The sequence below is a fragment of the Aplidium turbinatum genome, chromosome 2 (genome assembly GCF_918807975.1).
Source record: "Aplidium turbinatum chromosome 2, kaAplTurb1.1, whole genome shotgun sequence".
Classification (NCBI taxonomy): domain Eukaryota; kingdom Metazoa; phylum Chordata; class Ascidiacea; order Aplousobranchia; family Polyclinidae; genus Aplidium; species Aplidium turbinatum.
Window position 1 is genome coordinate 25,257,229 of NC_137473.1, and position 20,405 is coordinate 25,277,633.

The window sequence follows — 20,405 nt, forward strand, 5'->3', positions numbered from 1 at the left end:
TACAGTACGTACTGTTTAAAGTCAATAGGGGAAATGCAGAAAACTGATTCGTAGAAATTGTTGTCTATCAACATTATGCAGCGATTCCACTATCATTTGCTTACCTAAACTACTAAAACTGCTGCTATTACTAAATGCTATTTGTAATAAAGTAAAACATATGACGATCAACTTATATCCATGTGATATTGTTTGTATGTATATTAATTACAATAATTAATAAATTTAGACGAAACATCACCTAACTATCAATAACGTTCCAGGATAGTGACAAAATCGTGTTTTTTTACACAAAGCATATCGGCCGTCAGTCAGATCTCGTGCGTGCACGATGCGCTGGCCTCTATTATAGCTCGCCGTGGTTGTAATCTATTCATTTACTTATGACGTAACAATTACTTTTTACAGTTCTGCATTTTGAATTTATCTTAGTTTAAACATTAGTTAATTTGGTCAGTAATTTAGTCAAGTTTTTCAATAGTCTATATTTAGTCAATTTTAGTCAATCAGTAAATTTAGTCAGTGAAAAAAATTTTTGTGCAGGGAGCTGTCAGGTTACCACTTCGATATCGCTTGCTGTAGTTAATTCTGTAGATACAGTTCTAGGTAATTTGATGTACGGTAGTTAATTCTTTTCTTCGTCATTATCGGTTTAAGCCCAGTCTTTATACAATTTGTCATTTTAATCAATATTTTTCGTATTGTTGAACAATGTGTTTCTGGTCAGGCTTATGATGGTAGGCCTTACAATTGTATACCATACTCTTCCGTGCCATTTTCCTTTTATTTCGTCTTCGATTGTTAGTTTTTTTCCATTAATTCTTTAATGTAGCTAGAGTAAAACGTTTTTTCACTTCTTTGCAATTTCATCATTTGAATTTTGTGCTGTTTGCTTCCAGCTTAGCTTAACTGAAGATGATCTAGCTTCTAGCTGATCGAAATCGATTTTTAGCAATATATGATTGAACTGACTCGTGTGAGAATAAATTTCTTTGCATATGATCGGAAGCATTACTTTTCTTTACTGCCGAAGAACCATTTATCCAATTTTGCACCACTTTTTATATTCGCAACGACACCAGTAAAAAATAAGCATTCGATGAAAGAATAACTTTTGCGTAACAATTACGGTTAGCCAGTATTTATAAGGTTGCAAATTTTTTACAGTTCACAAGAGCATTGTCAGCGCATAAAATAGCTTGCCTGATGCTCTGGGCTACCGTCGTGTGACACACAATGGAGAAACGCAGTCTTCAAAATTAGCATATTTTTACTTCGGCAAAAACGTTGCCGAGGCCAAACGGCAAAAGTTGAAATTGCCTCGGCAATTTCTGTGAACGTTTATTGCGAAAAAATTGTAGGCTACTACAACATGTAAAACGAGAAGCGAAAAATATAATAGAGTAGTCTATCAAGAACGCATTGTTTGATTTGTTGTGATAACGATAAAGCAAGCAACGCGATACGCACGCTGTTAATTTTGGGTTGATTTAACGTTTGAGTCAGCACAAATCGATTTAATTTTCCCGACCGGTTGTATTGCGTAACAACAATGCCCAATAAGAAATGACAAAGACGTCATTTCTTAAGACGCTTGAAGCTTGAAGACGCAAAACTGCCCGTTCATGAACGCGCGATGTCATATGATCGGAAGCATTACTTTTCTTTACTGCCGAAGTACCATTTATCCAATTTTGTACTACTTTTTAAACTGGGCCCCAGAGCTTTTCTAATTCCAATTTGTTTCCGTCATAAAATTCTTTAAAAATTTTGCAAAATACCACACTTTTCCTTCTGTCCCCTCTGTTTCATAACCTATAGCAGGTAAATTCCACTTTTTAACTGTATCTTCCTTTACCATGATTTATATTGGCAATGACACTGGTAAAAAACAAGCATTCGATGAAAGAATAACTTTTTTTTGCGTAACAATTCAGCCAGTATTTACTAGGGTGGAGTGAAAAAAATAAAAATCACTAATTCAAAAAATGTCCCCTCTCAATAGTTGCCTTTGGTCCCAAAACTAAGTTTAAAAGTGGTTTTGGGAAGTTGCCTCGAATACTCAGGCGACAACCTTGACGCAAAGGTCATGAGGGGGTCAAATCCCATAAAAATGCCATAACTCTGTGAGCGCCTGAGCGGTGATGTTAGAGAGCTAATTTTGATGCCAAAAGAAGCAGAATGTGCACTTTCCTATCTGTCTCAAAAGAAGTTTTTTTCGAAATTTCGCTAGATATATAGTTATTTTTACAAAATGTAATTTTCAGTTCAAATATGAATAACATATAGCATTATGCACAGTTTAACATCAGCATAATTGAGTATGATATATCTCTAACCAATGAAACACACATTTGAGTGGTTTTAGAGCAAGCACAAGCACAGGATGGTAACAACAAACAAATACAAAATTGGGTTTCATAATATTACAATAGCCTAGACGACAGACGTTAAATGCCAGTTTTATGCAGGGGGGAATGGTATCGGCAAGAGAACCTAAGATTGAAATTGCTTTTTGGTATTGTATTGCTTCATCAGTTTTCGTGACCGAATCTTTAGCCTGATCAGACCGTCACGTCTGTTGAAGCCAGCTATTGCTGATGAAGCTTCGGTTACAAGCTTTATGTGGCGCTCCACAGCTTAATTGTGGCATGGGTGGCGAATAATGAGCTTTTCTTCTCTGATTTTTTCGATGTTGCAGTTACTCAGGTGTCGAATTGCTGGTGGTTCGTTGGTTTGGTCAGAATTTAAGTTCACAAGTTTGTAGTAAGATTTAGCATGATTGTATTTTCTCACATGGACAGAAGCTACGGATTCTTCCCCATCGGATGGCTCATTTTGGACTGGTGCTGCTTCGCTTTCAGGCACTTCATTTTCGATTGAAAATTGTTCAATGACTCCCCTCAAACTAAGGATTTTGTTCACAGCTAAATGACGAATATTATGGGTACAGAATCTGTATGGCCGTAATGTTGGGCACTGTTGATGAAGATCTCGAGCTTCTCGAAGTTGGAGGACTTTCCCATGCAAGGTGGCTGACCTTGGCCTGTCGCATACCCCGTTTCTATGTTTCTATACAACGACCAACCACAACATTGACAACAATCGCAGAATTTTGCATTAGAGTTTACTTTCCGGCATGGTTTGAAATCAAGCACTGCCACACGATCACAGATGGACCGAAAAACTTCTTCAATATACTACAAAGAGTCGTCAAATTTCCGAACAATAAAGTCAAGAAGATTGCACTGGATGTCCTTAAGCGAAATGCATTCTTTGTGCACCACGAAAACATTCTCTTGGGGATGTTTGCAGATAAAACAGTTCGTCATTTAGCTGTGAACAAAATCCTTAGTTTGAGAGGGGTCATTGAACAATTTTCAATCGAAAATGAAGTGCCTTAAAGCGAAGCAGCACCAGTCCAAAACGAGCCATCCGATGGGGAGGAATCCGTAGCTTCTGTTCATGTGAAAAAATTCAATGTTCCAGCAATCAACGTTCATGCTAAATCTTACTACAAACTTGTGAACTTAAATTCTGACCAAACCAACAAACCACCAGCAATTCGACACCTGAGTAACTGCGACATCGAAAAAATCAAAGAAGAAAAGCTCATTATTCGCCACCCATGCCACAATTAAGCTGTGGAGAGCCACATAAAGCTTGTAACCGAAGCTTCATCAGCAGTAGCTGGCTTCAACAGACGTGACGGTCTGATTAGGCTAAAGATTCGGTCACGAAAACTGATGAAGCAATACAATACCAAAAAGCAATTTCAATCTTAGGTCTTCCTGCCCTCACCATTTCCCCCTGCATAAAACTGGCATTTAACGTCTGTTGTCTAGGCTATTGTAATATTATGAAACCCAATTTCATATTTGTTTGTTGTTACCATCCTGTGCTTGTGCTTGCTCTAAAACCACTCAAATGTGTGTTTCATTGGTTAGAGATATATCATACTCATTATGCTGATTTCTTGTGGAGTGTTTATGTTATGGTGGTGTTAAACTGTGCATAATGCTATGTGTTATTTATATTTGACCTGAAAATTACATTTTGTGAAAATAACCATATATCTAGCAGAATTTCAAAAAAAACTTCTTTTGAGACAGATAGGAAAGTGCACATTCTGCTTCTTTTGGCAATAAAATTAGCTCCATAGCATCACCGCTCACAGAGTTATGACATTTTTATGGGATTTGACCCCCGCATGACCTTTACGTCAAGGTTGTCACCTGAGTATTCGAGGCAACTTCCCAAAACCACTTTTAAACTTAGTTTTGGGACCAAAGGCAACTATTGAGAGGGGACATTTTTTGAATTAGTGATTTTTATTTTTTTCACTCCACCCTAGTATTTACTGTATAAGGTTGCAAACTTTTTTTTATAGTTCACATTAGCATTGTCAGCGCATAAAATTGCACCTGTTGTTGTTACGCAACCAGACATCTATCACAAGCCGCAATTAACAAAGCTCACTCTAAAGGTTAACGCGTTAACCTATTACTTCCATGTATTCAACGTCTGTTGATGTTGGGTGGTTCGTTGTGAAAGCGGCGGATCGTTTCTGATACAGCTGGACGAGATAACGGAAGGCGAAGCGCGATAAGGAGTAAATGCTTACAATAATTTGACGTCTACTGGCGTTGAATCAATGCAAATAGGGTGATATTTCTATAAAAGATTCAATTCTCCCAGCTGGGCACATGTCTAAGCGGCGGCGAAGTAGAAAGTAACCCAAATAAAAACATCAAGCAATGGTAAGATTGAATCAACCTCCTAGTCTGGTGTGGTCTAAGAAAATTAGGGTTGATTTTCTAATCTTGTGGTCCTTACAAGCGCTCGTGTGGCCTCGGCATTTTTATTGCCGAGGCTAATGTGACATTCATGCATCTGCCTCGGCAATCACCTCGGCAATTACCAATTGCCGAGGCTAATTTCGAAGACTGGAAACGCATAAAATTTTGTTTGATTAAGGCATACGGCAATTGCCGCCGCAATCCAAGGTTTGTTGATTTGGCGACGGCAATGTTTTTTGCTAATTTCGAGGGCTGCGGTCATTGCAGTTAAGTTTTTATAACTACTGTAATTATTTGTGTGTGTAACTTAATTTTTATTTGTTAAGCTCAATATTTAATATGTCTACACTCGGTGTCAACAAAGACTCGACCGCCGTCGACTCGATTGGGTTTAAACCTGATGATGTTCTTTGCGGTCGAACAGGCCATTCTGGGGAGAGACCCAGTAATGATGAGGCTAAGTTAGTCAGGGAGGCCCGGTATCTTAGAAGGGATATTTTGACTCGAATTGGGGAACTTTCTGTAGCCCTAGGGTCTTTGGATGATAAGCGGGAATTGTAATGAGATATCGAAAACATCTGATATGTTATTTGTTTGTGTTTCTGTAAATGTACCGTAATAAACTTAAATATGTTCAACGTGATAACGTTACTCGGCTTAGAATGCCTATGGTTCAAGAAGATGGATGCATTTCTTCTCCCAATTTCATACCCTGAAAAGATCAAGAAAAAAATAGAACAAACCCAAAGTCGCTAATTGGAGTTTCTGCAAACATTTTCCTCTTGAATCAATCATTGAATTTGTATGGGCCACCACAAAATAAGTGAGATTTTGTCTAGAAAAGTGAATAGATCATGATCATTTGTAATGGAGGGGCTGGACTGTGACTTTTGCCTTTTTCGGTGGCAATGCCGCTCAACATGCGCTGTCACTATTCGACAAACGCCGTGCCTTGCAAAAAAAACTGATAGAGGACGTCAAGTGGATGCAACCTAGTTCGTACCCTAAACAGTTCGGACCCTCAGTTTCCGCAAAATTTTAAAATTTTCCCCCTGAAAAGATCGAGAGAAAGATAGCACAAAGCCGAAGTCGCTGATCGCAGTTTCCGCTAACCTTAACCATAGGCTAATCTATGCTCTAACCCTAACCCTCGCTGATCGCAGTTTCCCCAAACATTTTCCGTAGATTCCGCTAACCGCAGTTTCCGCTAACCTTTACCCTATCTCTAACCATAGATTAATCTATGCTCTAACCCTAACCCTCGCTGATCGCAGTTTCCGCAAACATTTTTCAGCAGTTTTGCTAACTGCAGTTTCGGCTAACCCTAACTCTAATCATCGAGTAATCTATGCTCTGCTCTAACCCTCGCTGATCGCAGTTTCGCAAATATTTTTCCGCAGTTCCGCGGTTTCCGCTAACCCTAACCCTCGAGTTTGTTTGCGGAAACTCCGATCAGCGACTTCGGCTTTGTGCTATTAAACTGCGATCAGCGACTTCGGCTTTTTTAATTTTTTCTCTCGATCTTGTCAGGGTACGAACTGAGGGTCTGAACTAGGTTGCACCCACGTCAAGTCCGGTCGAGGAACAATCAGGGGGAGTATCACGTGATGCATGCAATAATAAGAGTGCTGACTTACGTAAATTTTCTTGTGCGTGGTACTTCAAGGCAAGGCCTAAAAGCTACGTTTCACGCGAGAAATTCCCAAAGCATCCGCGCCGCAACACTGCGGGAAAATGCTTTGATCGGAGTTCTAACGCCTAATGGCACTAAACATTTTGCTACACACGTTTCATGCTATTCGACACAATTGGTTTCTTTTATAGATAAGATAACCGAAGTAGGCAACTTTTAGTTTCAACGTTTGTCAACGTCTAGGCCAATTTGTATTTTGCCGTATGAGCCAATAAAAAAAATTAACTCTGTGGAATAAGTTACTAATTAGTAATTACCCAAGTTTTTTACATCTAGAAAATAGCCTAGTTTCCGACCGGATGTTCAGAATCAAAAATACAGATGAGAAAGAACTCATATACATGAGTTCTCCAAAAGTCGCTTCCAGAAGAACAGTAGGAAGTCACTTGGCGTGGATAAGGCAAGATAATAAACAAGTTTAAAGAACAGCGACTTGTAATAAGCTCTGCCCGACAACAGATAGGCTAGGATAGTCTTCAGTTAATCAGTATAATATTATATATAATATTGACCAAAAAACGAAAGAAGTCACCGCCAACACAGATGGCAAAACCATCGACTTTGTTAGTTTCTATTTCGTTTCTTTTTCACTATTTTTTGCTACGTAAGTTATCATGAAAGTGAAAAAGCACTAGTGTGCTTGCAACACCATTATTATTAAAATGATTACTTATTTATTTTCTGTTTATCCAAACCACTCATTCCAGCTTTATTGTCATTCAAAGCCATTCTTGTAACAACTTCCACCTTGTGAACATTTGCACTGCAATCCTTTTGTCTATTTGGCAGCATGTCTACTTAAAACCTGGAGATGTGACTTATACTACACAAGCTAAAAAATTTAAATAATAAAATAAATCTTTCTTGATAAAATTAATCGGTGCTGGATTGGCCGCCTTGGTCAGTGACGTCATTAAAATGTGTGACGTCATGCAAAAAAAGCAACTACTTTTAGGAAGGGTGCAAAAACGCGGAATAGAAGTAAAAGCGGAAAGGCTATTGATTTTTAAATGTTTGTAGTGAATAGTTCCTCCTAGCTTTCTCATTTCTGCTCGGATTTTAACAATTTTACTATCGTTGGAAAGCATGATGCCTCATCTACCCGAATGGATTAATTGCCAGTCTAAAGTAGGCATTACATTTATGTAGCGCTAACTTAAACTTTACTATTTTGTACCAATTCTTAGCAATTCAATTTTTTACAATAAAAATATCAAACCAACACAAATTAAAAAAGTATGTCTTGCTTTATTCATATGTTAACTTTCACATTTATATCTAATCAACAAAACGAGCAATCGTTGTTCAAACGTAACCGCTCGACGAAGCTTTTTTCCAATGCATTTTTCAAGGCGATTCGATCGTGGTTCAGTATAAGCCGCCCACAGTTTGCAGTGATCGATGAATACTGCCTCCACCAAATGTGTTGTAGCTTTCTCATTTCTGCGCGAATTTGAGAAATTTTACCATCGTTGGAAAGCACGATACTGCATCTATCCGGTTTAATTGGTTGCAAGTTTAAAGCATGCATTATATTAATCTAGCGCTAACTTAAACTTTACTATTTTGTACCAATTCTCAGCAATTCAATTTTTACAATAAAAATATCAAACCAACACAAATTAAAAGAGTATGTCTTGGTTTATTCATATGTTAACTTTCACATTTATATCCAATCAACAAAACGAGCAATCGTTGTTCAAACGGAACCGCTTGACGAAGCTTTTTTCCAATGCACTTTTCAAGGCGATTCGATCGTGGTTCAGTTTAAGCCGGCCACAGTTTGATGTGATCGATGAATACTGCCTCCACCAAAATGTGTTGTAGGCTAGCTTTCTCATTTCTGCTCGGATTTGAGAAATTTTACCATCGTTGGAAAGCACGATACTGCATCTATCCGAATTAATTAATTGCAAGTTTAAAGTAGGCATTATATTGATCTAGCGTTAACTTAAACTTTACTATATTGCACCAATTCTCAGCAATTCAATTTTTACAACAAAATACCAAACCAACACAAATTAAAAGAGTATGTCTTGCTTTATTAACCTAACAAATTTCACGTTTATATGTTATCTACAAAACGAGAAATTGTTGTTCAAACGTAACCGCTCGACGAAGCTTTTTTCCAATGCACTTTTCAAGGCAATTCGATCGTGGTTCAGCATGAGCCGCCCACAGTTTGCTGTGATCGATGAATACTCCCTCCACCAAATATGCTGTAGCTTTCTCATTTCTGCTCGGATTTTAACAATTTTACTATCGTTGGAAAGCACGATACTGCATCTATCTTAATTAATTGGTTGCAAGTTTAAAGTAGGCATTATATTGATCTAGCGCTAACTTAAACTTTACTATTTTGTACCAATTCTTAGCAATTCAATTTTTACAATAAAAATACCAAACCAACACAAATTAAAAGTGTAGGCTATGTCTTGCTTTATTAATCTAACAACTTTCACGTTTATATGTTATCTACAAAACGAGAAATCGTTGTTCAAACGTAACCGCTCGACGAAGCTTTTTTCCAATGCATTTTTCAAGGCGATTCGATCGTGGTTCAGTATGAGTCGCCCACAGTTTGCTGTGATCGATGAATACTGCCTCCACCAAATATGCTGTAGCTTTCTCATTTCTGCTCGGATTTTAGCAATTTTACTATCGTTGGATGGCATTATGCTTCATCTACTCAAATGGATTAATTACCAATCTAAAGTAGGCATTATATTTATGTAGCGCTAACTTAAACTTTACTATATTGCACCAATTCTCAGCAATTCAATTTTTTAAATAAAAATACCAAACCAACACAAATTCAATAAGTATGTCTTGCTTTATTAACCTAACAACTTTCACGTTTATATGTTATCTACAAAACAAGCAATCGTTGTTCAAACGTAACCGCTCGACGAAGCGTTTTTCCAATGCATTTTTCAAGGCGATTCGATCGTGGTTCAATATGAGCCGCCCACAGTTTGCTGTGATCGATGAATACTGCCTCCACCAAATATGCTGTAGCTTTCTCATTTCTGCTCGGATTTGAGCAATTTTACTATCGTTGGATGGCATTATGCTTCATCTACTCGAATGGATTAATTACCAATCTAAAGTAGGCATTATATTTATGTAGCGCTAACTTAAACTTTACTATATTGTACCAATTCTTAGCAATTCATTTTTTACAATAAAAATACCAAACCAACACAAATTAAAAGAGTATGTCTTGGTTTATTCATATGTTAACTTTCACATTTATATCTAATCCACAAAACGAGCAATCGTTGTTCAAACGTAACCGCTCGACGAAGCTTTTTTCCAATGCATTTTTCAAGGCGATTCGATCGTGGTTCAGTATGATCGAGCCGCCCACAGTTTGCTGTGATCGATGAATACTGCCTCCACCAAATATGCTGTAGCTTTCTCATTTCTGCTCGGATTTTAACAATTTTACCATCGTTGGAAAGCACGATACTGCATCTATCCGAATTAATTGGTTACATGTCCAAGGTATACAGTACATTTATCTAACGCTAATTTAAACTTTACTATTATAACATCTATTAGGCCTACTCCAAAAGTGATATGACATTTGGACAACACCATGAACTCCAAACAGACTTAAGCAATGATATCCATAAGCAGACAATAGGCAAAAAGTGTTTACTAATTCCCTTTAACTGTGTTTTGCTTGAACATTTTTAATTATTCCAGACATGTTGGAGCAATGTGCTTGGCTTGCGCAGTTTTTGAATTCAAGATTCAGTTGGTCAAGCAAAAATAGTAGGCTACACATTTAGCCAAACGCAGCAGCACCACTTTTCAAGATTAAACAATAGAAACCCTTTAATGATGCAAAAATCAGTAGTCTTAACACTACATAGCCCTATTACATTTTTTTCTTAGTTTTACAAGAAAACAAAAACGTGCATAGCCTACCGTACAATTTTATTACGTTATTAACACTTGCAACAAGGGCGATTTAAACTTTACCAAATTCAAGACGTGAAAAGAAATCATAAAACGTGTCAAAAAAACGAGTGTTCACACCGAAAAAAAACTGTTCACACTGAGAGCGTGAAGCGTGACCGAATCGCGCCACCGGTTTGGAGAACTCGATTTCAAGCGTGAAAACAGAAGTTGAATTGTTTCAACTTTTCCCTTTCGCGCTTGACATGAGAACTCCATCTGTTCGACTTTCGATTCGAGGTTTGGAAGAGGTCGGCTGATTGTACTCGCTTAGACTATAGTTTGTCAGCAGTTTTGGCTCTGTTGATATTTTGTAACACATTATTATCAGCAGTCAGTTCAAATTCTAGCCAGCAGCAAGATGTAATTGAAAGTTTGTCAACGGATATTTGAACAAGCCTACTTACTCAATGGCTTCCACACGCTTAACGTCTTGTTTCTATGGAAACCAATGTGAACATGTTAGCGCAAATCATAAAGCCGAAACACGCCAGATATGAAAACACGCCCACCCGCTATATGCTAAATGCTAGACAAGCTCTAGTCTGCGGCAAGATTTAACACTTTAGCTCAAATTGCCTTTGCCTTCGCGCTTTTGACGTCACAGAAAACGCAGCTTATGATTGGTTGGCGGCGTCATTCTAGTCAATATTAGTGGCAGAATTTTTACTAACGAAATTGACCTCTTGTCGTTACGCACCAATAAATCTATGATGCGTAACTTAAAAATTTTTTTTTTTTAATTATGTAGAAGAAAGATTGATGAAAAGTTTGGCAAAAACAGAAAAGTGCTAAAGTCTCAACTTTCTGCACCAATCATCTATTCTATTCTATAACACCTGCACAAATCAATAATAACAACAATCACCCAAACACGAAGGCCTACCAGTATAAACATGACATCACAAAGGAGTATTGAACCTTTTCAGGAAAAATAAAAAATATTAAAATGTTTCCATTTAAGTCAAGTCAAGTCAATTTATTTTGTTTTAACAGCGCCATATCTTAACAAACAATCAGAGTAAAATGTAATCAAAACAATGCATTGTACAACTGTTGGTTAGATTATGGCGCAATCAGGATGGTAGCGAAAGACCATAAGCAGTCATCTAGTCAGCCACCACTCCATAGCCGTACGAGCCAGGGGGGCAGGGGGGGCAGCCGCCCCCCCTGTTGTTTCAAAACGTCGCGAATTCGGGCAAAATCTTGAAATTATTAGGGCAAAAATTGGCATATAAAGCGCTACAAAATTGCATAAATTAAGAAAAACTATAAATCAATACCTTTTACCTATCAAACTAAGTACAGCCTCTTATTTGCACAAGAAATGTGCCGCAAAATTTTCATTTGGCACACCCATATTGATATATTGTATTGCATGGTGATCAAACTGCAGTACGAAATGCATTTAACCAACTGCATCATGCCAATTTGGGCAACCACCAAAATATGTCTCTAATACTTTTGTGAAACTGCCCAAATCAAAACGCAAAATTTGCTATATAGCTAATTTTATTAATTTTCACAAATGCATCGTGTTGATTTAGGCAGCTGAAAACATGAAATTATTTGATGAAACTTATTAGTCTGTTTATGCAACTGCCCAAATTAGCGTGAGGCAGTTTTCCCAAAATGAACAAATTCATTAATTTTCTCATTTACATAACTATATCGTATTATCGTTTAGACTTGGGCAACAAAAAAATATGAAATTGCAGTATCTGATCATAGTCTAGGCCTATTTATAAAACTGTCCAAATTGGCATGATGCAGTTGCCTCGGCATCAACATTTACAAAGTCTTTAATTTTTTTCATAATATCCATAAATGCATCATCTTGATTTGGGCAACTACAAAATATAAATTTATATAAATCTGGTAAATACTTTTATAAAACAATTCGGGTGGGGAGGTCACAGTACTTTTTCAACCATAAACGAACATAGCTAAGCAACACCACAACATTTAACAAAAACATGTTATACCTGTTAAAAGTAATGTTAAGGTGTTGCTTAGCTTTGTTTGGTTACTTTTATAAAAGGTTCTGCTACTATTCGGCGAGTTCCCTATTCGGCGAGAGCCTTTTTCGGCGAGTTCCCTATTCGGCGATTTTTTGAAAATCCAACGACGCCTTCTGCAAATCCGATGATTGAATATTATTCAATATTCAGACATTGAATCAATGTAAATACGTACTGCTAGGCAGCAGTGGCCGAGTGGTTAGCGCTTTGGGCTCACAGTCGAGAGCCTGCGTGTTCGACTCCAGCCACCCGCACCTGCTGTTGTTTCTCTGGGCAAGAAACTTTACGATAATTGCCTCTACCCAGTGATCGATTTCGAGTAATGGGTAGTTCCAAATTAAAGTCATAAGCAGAGTAGACAACCGGAAACAGACATTGTCGTCGGCTGCAGCGTGGGTCAGGTGTACGTCGGAAGGCGTACACCGATGCATAGCGCTCAAGTCCGCTTTCCCGCAATGCAGGATAAAGATAAACAAACAAAACAAACAAACAATTGGGTTCTTTGAATCCTACGTCATCGTCCGTGTGCAAACTTAGAATATATCAAGCTTAGTTATTTTTGTCATCAAATTGCCTAGCCCAACTATATTTTTAGAAGTAGTGCTGCCAGACCTTTTTATTTTTTTACTCAAATTCGTATCATCAAAACTACTTTAATTGATTGAACAAAGTTTATTTGAACAGAAGTAGTATGTCTGTGTTTTATTACATTTAATTATAATGTCTCTATTGTTATGTACTTTTTTCTGAATCGGCATGGTCCCCCTGAGCCGGTTTCCTGCAATGTCTATTTTTTGAGTCTTTTATGACATCACAACTGAATATTTAAGTGGCGTTGTTTATTATTTGTGGTGTGTAAAACAATATTTGTTACTCCTACTTACCATGCTAAAGTGCAGAAGCATCGAGCAATGCACAAGCAAGGTATCTTCAAAGATGAATTCAGTTGTTCTATCTTGATTACTTTGGTAAGAAATTCTAGCTAGCTGGTGATCAGTGGCGTACTGGCGTAGCCAGGAGGGTGGGTGGGTATTGCAAAGAGCGAGTTTTGCCATTACCAAACATTCAAACATCTCAGCCATGAATTAACAACAAGAAAACATAGAAAATTGTAGCTTTATTTCCGAAAAATGCAGAAGAAAACATGATCTTATCCTTTTGCTATGCCACCGCACAGTACCATTATACAGGAATATTCATAACCACATTTTTGTTGAAAATACTCTCAGAATGCACCAAATTCAAAGTAATTTTTCAACATTTTCTGGGGGAGGCCCCCCAGACCCCCGCTGCTGGATGTCGCCATAAGCAAAACACGCCATCAAAACCCCTCCTTTCAAAATTACTGGCTACGCCACTGCTAGTGATCTTGGCTTGGCTTGGCTTGGCTACGCCACTGCTAGTGATCTTGTTATGTTAGTTTTTCACTGTTATCATGCACCGCATACATTATATTTGGGCAATTTCTATAAAAGCGTGCATATTTGGGCAAATTTACGTTCTGCCCCCCCAAAATGGTTTGGTCTGGTACGGCTATGCACCACCCCATCACAGTAAATCTAACTACACATTCATACACACTAGTGTGCAGAGGCAGGCACACTACTTCATTGAATAAAAAGGGTTCGCCACTGAGATTGAAAAACAACTGCTGTTGGTTTGAATCTGTATTCTCAAACTGAGTAAGTCGAGGATGAAGATTTAAACCAGCAACCAAGAATTAACCAACGACCAATAAGTGATTGTGTGCTATAATAGGCTACGCTACAGCACTTGCGAAAGTTTTCCTGAAATAACAGGGAAAAACGTGAATACCACCACCGAATTGCAACAATTTTTATGTATAGCATACAAAAACAGGGCAATTTGATACTAACTGTAGAGAACAAAGATTAATAAATACGATATGATGATATACTGTAAAGGTAAGTTATCCTTTGTATTGAGCACTTAAGGTACGCATGTATATTCATGTAACAGTTGGTTTTTGACATTTTTTTTAAAGCAATGGAACGGTAAATCTTTTGGTGCTGGTTAAGCATCGGCCGCCTTGGTCAGTGACGTCATGAACATATGTGACGTCATGCAAAAAACGCAACTACTTTTAGGAAGGGTGCAAAAACGCGGAATAGAAAAAAAAGCGGAATAGCTATTGATTTTTAAATATTTGTAGGGAATAGTGCCTCCAGCTTTCTCATTTCTGCCGCGGAATAGAAGAAAAAGCGGAATGGCTATTGATTTTTAAATATTTGTAGGAAATAGTGCCTCCAGCTTTCTCATTTCTGCTTATAGTGCCTCCAGTTTTCTCATTTCTGCTTAGATCGTTGGAAAGCACGATGCTTCATCTACCCGAATGAATTACGTTAATTGCCAAGGCGATTCGATCATTGTTCATCATAAGCCGCCACCCGTTTGCTGTGATCGGTGAGTAGTGCCTCCACCAAATATGCTGTAGCTTTTTCATTTCTGATCGGATTTTAACAATTTTCCTATCGTTGGAAAGCATGATGCCTCATTTACCCGAATGGATTAATTGCCAGTCTAAAGTAGGCATTACATTTATGTAGCGCTAACTTAAACTTTACTATTTTGTACCAATTCTTAGCAATTTAATTTTTACAATAAAAATACCAAACCAACACAAATTAAAAGAGTATGTCTTGCTTTATTACCCTAACAACTTTCACGTTTATATGTTATCTACAAAACGAGAAATCGTTGTTCAAACGTAACCGCTCGACGAAGCTTTTTACCAAAACAATGCAAACACAAAGCGATCAATTTCGAGTGTTCATTATACGCCGCCCACAGTTTGATGTGATCAGTGAATACTGCCTCCACCAAATATGCTGTAGCTTTCTCATTTCTGCGCGGATTTATAAAATTTTACCATCGTTGGAAAGCACGATACTGCATCTATCTGAATTCATTGGTTGCAAGTTTAAAGTATGCATTATATTGATCTAGCGCTAACTTAAACTTTACTATATTGTACCAATTCTCAGTAATTCAATTTTTACAATAAAAATACCAAACCAAAACAAATTAAAAGAGTATGTCTTGTTTTATTCACCTAACCACTTTCACGTTTATATGTTATCTACAAAACGAGAAATCGTTGTTCAAACGTAACCGCTCGACGAAGCTTTTTTCCAATGCATTTTTCAAGGTGATTCGATCGTGGTTCATTATTAGCCGCCCACAGTTTGCTGTGATCGATGAATACTGTCTCCACCAAGTATGCTGTAGCTTTCTCATTTCTGCTCAGATTCTAACAATTTTACTATCGTTGGATGGCATTATGCTTCATCTACCCGAATGGATTAATTGCCAGTCTAAAGTAAGCATTATGTTTATGCAGCGCTAACTTAAACTTTACTATTTTGTACCAATTCTCAGCAATTCATTTTTTACAATAAAAATACCAAACCAACACAAATTAAAAGAGTATGTTTTGCTTTATTCACCTAACAACTTTCACATTTATATCTAATCCACAAAACAAACAATCGTTGTTCAAACGTAACCGCTCGACGAAGCTTTTTTCCAATGCATTTTTCAAGGCGATTCAATCGTGGTTCAGTATAAGTCGCCCACAGTTTGCTGTGATCAGTGAATACTGCCTCCACTAAATATGCTGTAGCTTTCTCATTTCTGCTCGGATTTTAACAATTTTACTATCGTTGGATGGCATTATGCTTTATCTACCCGAATGGTTTAATTGCCAGTCTAAAGTATGCATTATATTTATGTAGCGTTAACTTAAACTTTACTATTTTGTACCAATTCTCAGCAATTCATTTTTTACAATAAAAATACCAAACCAACACAAATTAAAAGAGTATGTCTTGGTTTATTCATATGTTAACTTTTACATTTATATCTAATCCACAAAACGAGCAATCGTTGTTCAAACGTAACCGCTCGACGAAGCTTTTTTTCCAATGCATTTTTCAAGGCGATTTGATCGTGGTTCAGTATAAGCCGCCCACAGTTTGCTGTGATCGATGAATACTGTCTCCACCAAATATGCTGTAGCTTTCTCATTTCTGCTCAGATTTTAACAATATTCCTATCGTTGGATGGCATGATGCCTCACCTACCCGAATGGATTAATTGCCAGTCTAAAGTAGGCATTATATTTATGCAGCGCAAACTTAAACTTTACTATTTTGTACCAATTCTCAGCAATTCATTTTTTACAATAAACATATCAAACTAACACAAATTAAAAGAGTATGTCTTGGTTTATTTATATGTTAACTTTCACATTTATATCTAATCCACAAAACGAACAATCGTTGTTCAAACGTAACCGCTCGACGAAGCTTTTTTCCAATGCTATATTCAAGGCGATTCGATCGTGGTTCAGTATAAGCCGCCCACAGTTTGCTGTGATCAATGAATACTGCCTCCACCAAATATGCTGTAGCTTTCTCATTTCTGCTCGGATTTTAACAATTTTACTATCGTTGGATGGCATGATGCTTCATCTACCCGAATGATTTAATTGCCAATCTAAAGTATGCATTATATTTATGTAGCAATGGCGAGTGGTTAGCGCGTTGGGTTCACAGTCGAAAGCCTGCATGTTCGACTCCAGCCACCCGCACTTGCTGTTGTTTCTCTAGGCAAGAAACTTTACGATAATTGCCTCTACCCAGTGATCAATTTCGAGTAATGGGCAGTACCAAATTTAAGTCATAAGTATAGTAGACAACCGAAAACAGACATTGCAGTCGCCTGCAGCGTGGGTCAGGTGTACGTCGGAAGGCGTACACCGATGCACAGCGCTCAAGTCTGCTTTCCCGCAATGCAGGGTAAAGATAAACAAACAAACTATTTTGTACCAATTCTCAGCAATTCATTTTTTACAATAAAAATACCAAATCAACACAAATTCAAAGAGTATGTCTTGCTTTATTCACCTAACAACTTTCACGTTTATATGTTATCTACAAAACGAGAAATCGTTGTTCAAACGTAACCACTCGACGAAGCTTTTTTCCAATGCATTTTTCAAGGCGATTCGATCGTGGTTCAGTATGAGCCGCCCACAGTTTGCTGTGATCGATGAATAGTGCCTCCACCAAATATGCTGTAGCGTTCTCATTTCTGCTCGGATTCTAACAATTTTACTATCGTTGGATGGCATGATGCCTCATCTACACGAATGGATTAATTGCCAATCTAAAATAGGTATTATATTCATGTAGCACTAACTTAATCTTTACTATTTTGTACCAATTCTCAGCAATTCATTTTTTACAATAAAAATACCAAACCAACACAAATGTCTTCTTTTATTCATCTGTTAACTTTCACGTTGATATCTAATCCACAAAACGAGCAATCGTTGTTCAAACGTAACCGCTCGATGAAGCTTTTTTGACAATTTTACTGACGTTGGAAAGCACGATACTGCATCTACCCGAATCAATTGGTTGCATGTCCAAGGTATACAGTATATTTATGTGCTCACTTAAACTTCACTATTATAACATCAATTACTCCGAAAGTGATATGACATTTTGACAACACCATGAACTCCAAACAGACTTAAGCAATGATATCCATAAGCAGACAATAGGCAAAAAGTGTTTACTAATTCCCTTTAATTGAATCTTGCTTGAACATTTTTAATTATTCCAGACATGTTGGATCAATGTGCTTGGCCTACGCAGTTTTTGAATTCAAGATTCAGTTGGTCAAGCAAAAATAGTAGGCTACACATTTAGCCAAACGCAGCAACACCAGTTTTCAAGATTAAACAATGGAAACCCTTTAATGATGCAGAAATCAGTAGTCTTAACAGCGTCAAATTTTACGTCTTGAAGCAGTTTAACGTCGCCTATTTTAATACGAGAAGTAAAATGGGGTGACTTTGGTCCAATTATGAGACACCGCAGTAGTATGTAGTGAGTTTTATCCTCCGGATTGGTGCTTGACGTCACTATGACATCACGTATGACGTTGCTGGATCGATGACATCATTCGATGACGAAACGGGGATAACGACATCATGCGATGACATCAGCTGCCTTGTTGTGCGGGTTTCATAGTGTAAAGCAAACACCAATCCGAATCGGATTGGTGATTGACGTCACAATGACATGACGACACCGAAATGACGACATCATGAGATGATGTACATTGTGACGTCGCACTTGACGAAGCTGGTTTGACGACATCGTGCAATGACGTACATTGAAACTTGAGACAACGATGGTTGGATGACGCCATCATGGAATGACAGTTTATAGAAAGCCAACAGGTGACGTCAGGACAATACGTGACATCACAACCACTGAAGCACATTGGACAGCAAAGTGGCAACCAATGATTCACATCCACTCACGTGATACGCGTCAGTTATCACACCACCCATGGTAATTCCCCACATGTTTTGCCATAAAGATACATAACATTCCATTGCACAACACATTCGCCGTATGGTGCAATAACAGAAAGTCTAAAAATGGAAATGACGTCAGTGGTATCGCGATTGGCCACATTCCAGACATGGCCCGGTGAAAATAAACCCAATCCACTGGCATTGGCTGAAGCCGGATTTCAGTACATTCATATACAGGACAAAGTGAAATGCTTCGCATGCAAGGGTGGACTTAGGGACTGGAGACACGACGACGATCCATGGAAAGAACACGCCAAATGGTTTCCAAGGTGGGTATCGCAATAAGTGATAATGACAACAAGTCGTGTATTTAACTGTAGTTTTGTTCAGATGCAGTTTTCTGATCAAGCAAAAAGGGAGGGAGTACATACGGAAAATCAACTGTCAAAACCCACAAACAGACAATTTAATAATGAAGTTAGAAAACACCTTCTCAACGATGGCTATACAGTTCGGATTTTCCAAGGACTTGGTGAAGGATTTAGTAGAAAAAAAGCGGTGTACCGGGGGAGAATACACAAAGCTACTCGATTTGGTGACAGACGCACAAGAAGCCGAACGAACACAAGCCGCGGAGCAGACCCCAGACATTACCACCATAATCAAAGTTCAAACACCCAAGAAGCAATCAAACACCTCAGAATCATCCAAACAAACACACAATGATAGACCAAAAGAGAAATGGGGTGGCTTATGTAAGGTTTGTCTGGACCTGGACATGGATACATTACTCTTCCCATGCCAGCACATGTGCTGCTGCATCGAGTGTGCAAAGTCACTGAAATCGTGCCCGATTTGCAGAGCAAAGCTGACAAAGATCATGAAAATTTACAGATCATGATCACCCTATATAAGCAGACAACCGCAGTGCAATGTGGAGAGATGGATGAAAGATTGCAACATCCATTTACATGCGTGATCAGCGGACCTACGGGAAGTGGTAAAACAAACTTCGTTACAAAAGTGCTAAAACATGTGAACGAGATGATATCACCACCACCACAATCGATCACGTGGTGTTATGGAGAATGGCAGCCCTTGTTTTCATCCATACCAGCAGTGGAATTTATCCAAGGACTGCCACCACCGGATCATTTCGATGTAAGAAAACGGAACTTACTGATAATCGATGACCTCATGAATGAAACAAATCAATCTGTTACCAATCTCTTTACCAAAGGAAGTCATCACAAAGACATCAGCGTAATGTACAACGTCCAAAATCTTTTCAACAAAGGAAAGGAGCATCGGACAATTAGTCTCAATGCCCACTACCTGATTGTATTTAAAAATCCGAGAGATGTTTCACAAATCAATCATTTGGGTAAGCAATAGGGTGGCTCGTTTTTGAACTTTGTTTTTAAATTCTCTCGGGGTAGTGGGGAAATGGTGCCAATGAGTGAGAAAACGCTCATGACAAAATTTGAGATTGGTAAAAAATTGTCTTCAGCCTCCTCATGGGGCCCAAAAATCGAAAAATGGGGTCAAAACGCAATTTTTTTTTAAATATT

The 20,405-nt window shown here is 38.0% G+C and overlaps 1 protein-coding gene across 3 annotated transcripts in view; it reads right to left on the reverse strand.

Moving 5' to 3' along the window:
• Window positions 1-7,302, reverse strand: part of LOC145765149 (DNA polymerase kappa-like) — a 98,891-nt gene extending 91,589 nt beyond the window's left edge. For all 3 annotated transcript variants that reach the window (XM_082576920.1, XM_082576923.1, XM_082576921.1), the window contains exon 1: window positions 7,163-7,302. In XM_082576920.1, the coding sequence (XP_082433046.1) occupies window positions 7,163-7,284 (122 nt within the window). In that variant the 5' untranslated portion in view covers window positions 7,285-7,302. The remainder of the gene's footprint in view (window positions 1-7,162) is intronic.
• Between the last annotated feature and the right edge of the window lie 13,103 nt (window positions 7,303-20,405).